The 2500-nt window shown below is 33.4% G+C and overlaps 1 protein-coding gene across 6 annotated transcripts in view; it reads right to left on the bottom strand.

Moving 5' to 3' along the window:
- The window catches only part of LOC144969088 (septin-2-like), a 123439-nt gene that overhangs the window by 1381 nt on the left and 119558 nt on the right, over positions 1–2500 (bottom strand). For all 6 annotated transcript variants that reach the window (XM_078908131.1, XM_078908135.1, XM_078908132.1 and 3 more), the window contains 4 exons: positions 2291–2342; positions 1284–1388; positions 230–308; positions 1–93 (listed from right to left, as the gene is read on the bottom strand). The exon at positions 1–93 is cut by the window's left edge. In XM_078908131.1, the coding sequence (XP_078764257.1) occupies positions 19–93; positions 230–308; positions 1284–1388; positions 2291–2342 (311 nt within the window). In that variant the 3' untranslated portion in view covers positions 1–18. The remainder of the gene's footprint in view (positions 94–229; positions 309–1283; positions 1389–2290; positions 2343–2500) is intronic.

Below are 2500 nucleotides of genomic sequence, written 5' to 3'. Positions count from 1 at the left end.
GAGAGATCAATTTGAAAATCAGACTCCGTTAACTTGCTTTCCTCCTGTCAGCTGTGCCTGCATCTGGGCAAGCATTCTCTGCATTCGTTGTATCTGGGGGATTAAAAAATAAAATACAAATTAATACAGTATAAACCAGTTTCGGTTATGATACCTTAAGTATCAGTATCAGCAACAACAACACAGACAAAAAATCAAGGACATTTACTAAGTGAATTCAAATTCTTACCTCAGCATCCTTCGCTTCCAGAAGTTTCTCTGCATCTACAACAGCCTCTATATTTGGAGCCGAATCTCGTTTCAATTTGCTGGAAGAGAAAATCAATATCAAATGAAACGATAAAATAGCTACATAATAATAATAATAATAATAATACATAAGTTAATCAATTGGTTTGCGTGTGGAAAGGGAGTGGGTCTTTTTCACATGATATTCTATTTACATAATTTTACAAGTAGGAAAAAAAAAGTAAATCTTCAAAAACCATAAGGCAAGTTTATCCCAGTATCTATAGTATTGAACGAAGAGATGCGGGTACTTCCTATTCTTTCAGATCTTTCTGTAAGACCCAGCTACTCAATTATTGCTGAGGGGATAGGGAGGGAGGGAGGGGGGGGGGGTGGGGGGGGGGGGGGGGAGGAGGCAGAAAAATTCTCTACTGCATCCGGGACTGTTATCATTGCTTGTAAGAGTAAGACGAGTACTTTACCACTGACTGAGCTACCAAGACCCCTAAGTAAGACAAAACCTAAAAACAACAAAAAACAAAAACAACCCCCCCCACAAAGACAAAAAACAAAACAAAAACAAACAAACGAACAAAAAAAAAACAATCCCTCCCCAAACCCTTTGCTAACATATGGAAAATGAGAGAGGAAGAAAGAGTAAAGAAGTGAAAGAAAAACTCATAAAAACATCATAACCAAAAAGACAAAAAAAAAAAAAAAAAAAAAACAAACAAAAAAACAAAACAAAACAAAAAACAAACAAAAACAAAAACAATAGAAAAACAAAAACAAACAATCAAAACAAATCCCAAAGAAAATACAAATAAAGAAAAAAAACCCGAAAAAAAAACAAAGAAAAAACCCCATAGCAAACAATAATAACAAAAAAATTATTATAATATATATATATATATATATTTAAAAAAAGTACCCCCCCCCCCCCCAAAAAAAAAAAAAATCAAAAAAATTCAGCTGACTTTGGGCTATTGAAAACTCACAACGGTGTAAGATAAGTATAATTAATTGGTTTCTAAAAAAATCCCGATGAAACTGACCTTCTTTCTTTTTGTGCCGAACCCATCTGTGACCGGATGTGGACAGCTCTGTAATTTTCGTAATGCACGTCAGACGTGATGTCTTTCAGATCTTGCATGTGTGTGCTGTGGAGAAAAAGGTGTCATTCCCATAAGAATAATGCAAACAATGTCATTAAAAAAAAGAAGTCTCGGGTTTGATATCTTTTTACAAGTTTGGTTGTGTGTGTGCGAGGGGGGAGGGTCATCTTAAATGATTGATATTTAGAATAGAACAATTCTGGCCAAAATGCGAGAAAAGAGGTTTCTCAAAGTAACGCAGAACTTTATGTTATGGTAAAGACTCTAGAGCTGATTAAAATTAAATCCTTAAAAAACACTAAAACCTAAACTCCATACCGTTTTGTTAAAACATCAAGTAAAGTTAGCTCAAGATCTTTAAAAAAATAATTTTTTTTTAGAGTTTCGAAAAGGACAGATCTTGACACAAACTCGTTATTAATTAGGATGATAAGAAAAAAAAATCAGACTTGAGGTGGAGCGTTGCAGGTATGGTTTAGAAGTAAAATAATTATTTGACAAAACTAAGATTTGAAACAAAAAAAAATCACTCTCTATCGGCCTTACAATGAAAGAAGAAAAAAAGGCCTCCTTCATTTTAGCCAGAAAAAAACTTACCTTATTATTCGATTTATGGATTAAGATGACCCCTCAACTTGTACCAAAAAAAAAAAAAAAAAAAATAAAAAAACAAACAAACAAACAAACCCCCCCCCCCCCCCAAAAAAAAAAAAAAAAAAGATAACAAACCCCCCCCCCCCCCCCAAAAAAAAAAATAAATAAAACAACAAAAAAACAAAAAACAAAACAAGACAAAACAAAAACAATCTTAAACATCGGAGTTCTTTGAAAATCCAATTAAAGCCATTTTGACAAGTTGTTGTCACCTTAATCCATCAGTACAGAATATAAACGTTTCTGGCCAAATGAGGAAAGGTGTTTTGTCAGTGTAGTGTAGAACAACATACCTTATAAGCATCTGTCTTAGACGAACGAAGTCACAGTGGTTGGGATTATCAACTGAAGAAATAAAAATGACCATATTATTATAGAATATTATGTGACATCTCGTGAAAAATCAATAATGACTAAAATTAGAGTTAGCCCAATAAAAAAAAATTGAGCTTTATATAGCGCAATATCCACTAAATGTGCTCAAAGCGCTTTACATGGGGTCC

Source organism: Berghia stephanieae, chromosome 3, assembly GCF_034508935.2.
Source record: "Berghia stephanieae isolate SIO BIC M18660-M18661 chromosome 3, UCSD_Bste_1.3, whole genome shotgun sequence".
NCBI lineage: Eukaryota > Metazoa > Mollusca > Gastropoda > Nudibranchia > Aeolidiidae > Berghia > Berghia stephanieae.
This window is presented reverse-complemented; position numbering and strand designations above follow the sequence as displayed.